The sequence below is a fragment of the Vombatus ursinus genome, unplaced genomic scaffold (assembly GCF_900497805.2).
Source record: "Vombatus ursinus unplaced genomic scaffold, bare-nosed wombat genome assembly UNPS02014662.1, whole genome shotgun sequence".
NCBI lineage: Eukaryota > Metazoa > Chordata > Mammalia > Diprotodontia > Vombatidae > Vombatus > Vombatus ursinus.
In genome coordinates, this window is record NW_020954440.1 from 468 (window position 1) to 3,196 (window position 2,729).

Genomic DNA, 2,729 nt, shown 5'->3' on the forward strand with positions numbered 1-2,729 from the left:
TTGTTTCTGGTTTCATAACGTTTTGCGTTTTTATTTTTTTAATGAGAGAAACTGCATTTAATATCCGAATAATTGGTTTCAAGTTCTGACTTTACTACTAATGGTCTTGGTTACTTTGTACAAAACAATGAATCAGTTTGGGCCTTGATTTACCATCCTGTGCAATAATACTATCAATAAAATTAACTCAATTTATATACTGTTTGAATGTTTTCAAACCACTTTCCTGAAAACAACACTATGGAATATGTGATAAATGTGTTAATCTTTCCCTCATCCTAATCTTTCACTCATCCTCTCTTTGTATCTAGATCTATAGAAAGAGAAATATAAAGATATCGCTATAATTCTATAGATATATGGATGTACATATAAAAATACATGTATTTATATGTGTATAAGTGTATATAAATGTATGTGTGTGTGTGCGCACAGGCATGAAATTCATTTCCATCCTTAGAGGTGATAGTCTTCTTTATTACCTTTGCAGTGGTACCATTCACGTTCCTAATGTTCATAATTTATAACTTCATTCTGTAGAGCAAAGTATTTAAAACTTTGTGCAGAACTGTTGTATACATTTTACTCTCATCATTTCTACTGCAAGGTCTGCCTTCATCTGGTTTTGGCTTTAAAATGGAGAGTGATTTTTCTTTTGTTCAGGTTTATTGGGGCAGAATAGTTTTCAAGTTGTATCTGAATAAGTACTTTAATTCATTCTTTTCTGCTACTCATAGTGTTATTTGATTTTAGTTAAATTACAGCTCACCAGTGGGAATGGGTAATTTTTTTCTCTTTTTTATTAATTAATACCTTTAACATGTGTTTTCAAAATTTTGGGTTACAAATTTTCTCCCTTCCACCCTCCCCACCCATTCTCATTGAAAAGGCAAGTATCTCGATAGAGGTTATAGATGTGTAGTCATGCAAAACACTTCTGTAGTACTCATGTGAAAAACTAAATATAATTCCCTTCCTCCTACCCTACCCTCCATTTATTCCATTCTCTCTTTTGACCCTGTCCCTCCTCAGAAATGTTTGCCCTTGATTATCCCCTCCCCCAATCTGCCCTCCCCTCTATCAACCCCCTGCTCTCTTGTCCCCTTCCCCCCTCATTTTCCTGTAGGATAAGATAAATTTTCATACCCCATTGTGTATATTATTCCCTCCTTAAGCCAAATCCTATGAGAATAAGATTCACTCATTCCCTCACACCTTCCCCGATTTCCCCTCCACTGTAAAAACCTTTTCTTGTCTGTTTCATGTGAGATAATTTACCCTATTCTACTTCTCCTTTTCTCCTTCTCCCAGTATAATCCTGTCTCACCCCTTAATTTTGTTTTCCAGATATCACCCCTTCATCTTCAACTCACCCTGTGTCCTCTATCTATCTATCTATACATACATATAATTTTTTCCCTCCCACTACTCTAATAGTCTAAAGGACTCATGAGTTACAAACATCATCTTTCCCTGTAGAAATGTAAACAGTTCAACCTTAATAAGTCTCTTATGATTTCTCTTTCCTGTTTAGGGAATGGGCAACTTCTCAGGCATCACAGAATTCCTCCTCATTGAGTTTTCTAGCATGAGAGAGCTGCAGGTCCTACATGCTCTGCTGTTCCTGCTGATTTACCTGGCTGCCCTGATGGGAAATCTCCCATTGCTGCCATTATTACTGAGTCACACCTTCACTGTCCCATGTATTTTTTCCTGAGCAACTTAACCCTCCAGGATATGTGCACCATCTCAGTCATGCTTCCTAAATTCATTGTGAATTCCTTGTCTGGCACTCAGTCCCTGTCCATCCTTGGCTGTGCTGCTCAGATCTTCTTCTTTCTCTTCTTTGGAACAAGAGAGCTTGCTTTGCTTGTGGCTATGTCCTATGACCGATTTGTGGCCATCTACCACCCCCTACACCATGGCATCATCATGACGCCAGCACGTTGTGTCTGGGCAGCAGCTGGCTCATGGTTCAGTGGGCTTATCTATTTAGCTCTCCACACTGGAAACATGTTCCGCCTGCCCTTCTCAGGATCCAATGTGATCCACCAGTTTTTCTGTGATATCCCTCATGTCTTGAAAGTCTCAGCCTCTGATGTGTTTCGTACTGAGTTTGTATTAATTGTTGTAAGTTTGTGTTTTTTGCTATGCTGCTTTGCCTTTTTAATTGCATCATATGTTCGCATCATTTCCAGTGTGCTCAGGATTCCTTCTGTGGAAGGACACCACAAGGCCATTTCAACCTGCTCCCCTCAGTTGGCAATCCTTACGTTGTTTCTCATTTCTGCAATGATTGCAGTCCTCAAGGACACATCAGACACATCACCAATCGAAAACCTTTTAATCGCAATGGCCTATACAATACCGCCCCCGTTTATGAACCCCATCATTTATAGCCTGAGGAACCAGAACGTTACAGTTGCCATGGGCAAGATGATCAGGAGAAGCTTTTTTTTTTCCTAAGACAGAAATGTCCATTGTTGAAAACACAAAAATGCTGAAGAATATGTATCTGATCTGTTGAATGTGTAAAATGACATATGAGGTGGACTAAAATGGTCAGAAATTGTACCAAAAATAATACCACTGATGAAAATGGACACTTAGATGAAATGTTACATGGGATGGAATGAATCACTCTTTTATTTTCACAAAGCAGAGATCCATCTTGTAAGTGGTTATTGTCAAAAGTGGAATTATCCTGATGCCAGCCACAGTCTTTGGGC

The 2,729-nt window shown here is 38.7% G+C and overlaps 1 protein-coding gene across 1 annotated transcript; it reads left to right on the forward strand.

Annotated features, from left to right (window-relative positions):
• Positions 1-1,587: 1,587 nt before the first annotated feature.
• LOC114042623 (olfactory receptor 14I1-like) lies at positions 1,588-2,466 on the forward strand (the record flags this gene model as incomplete). Its single annotated transcript, XM_027861312.1, has 1 exon — positions 1,588-2,466. A coding segment is annotated over one exon (879 nt), but the record flags the coding sequence as incomplete, so codon positions are not given.
• Between the last annotated feature and the right edge of the window lie 263 nt (positions 2,467-2,729).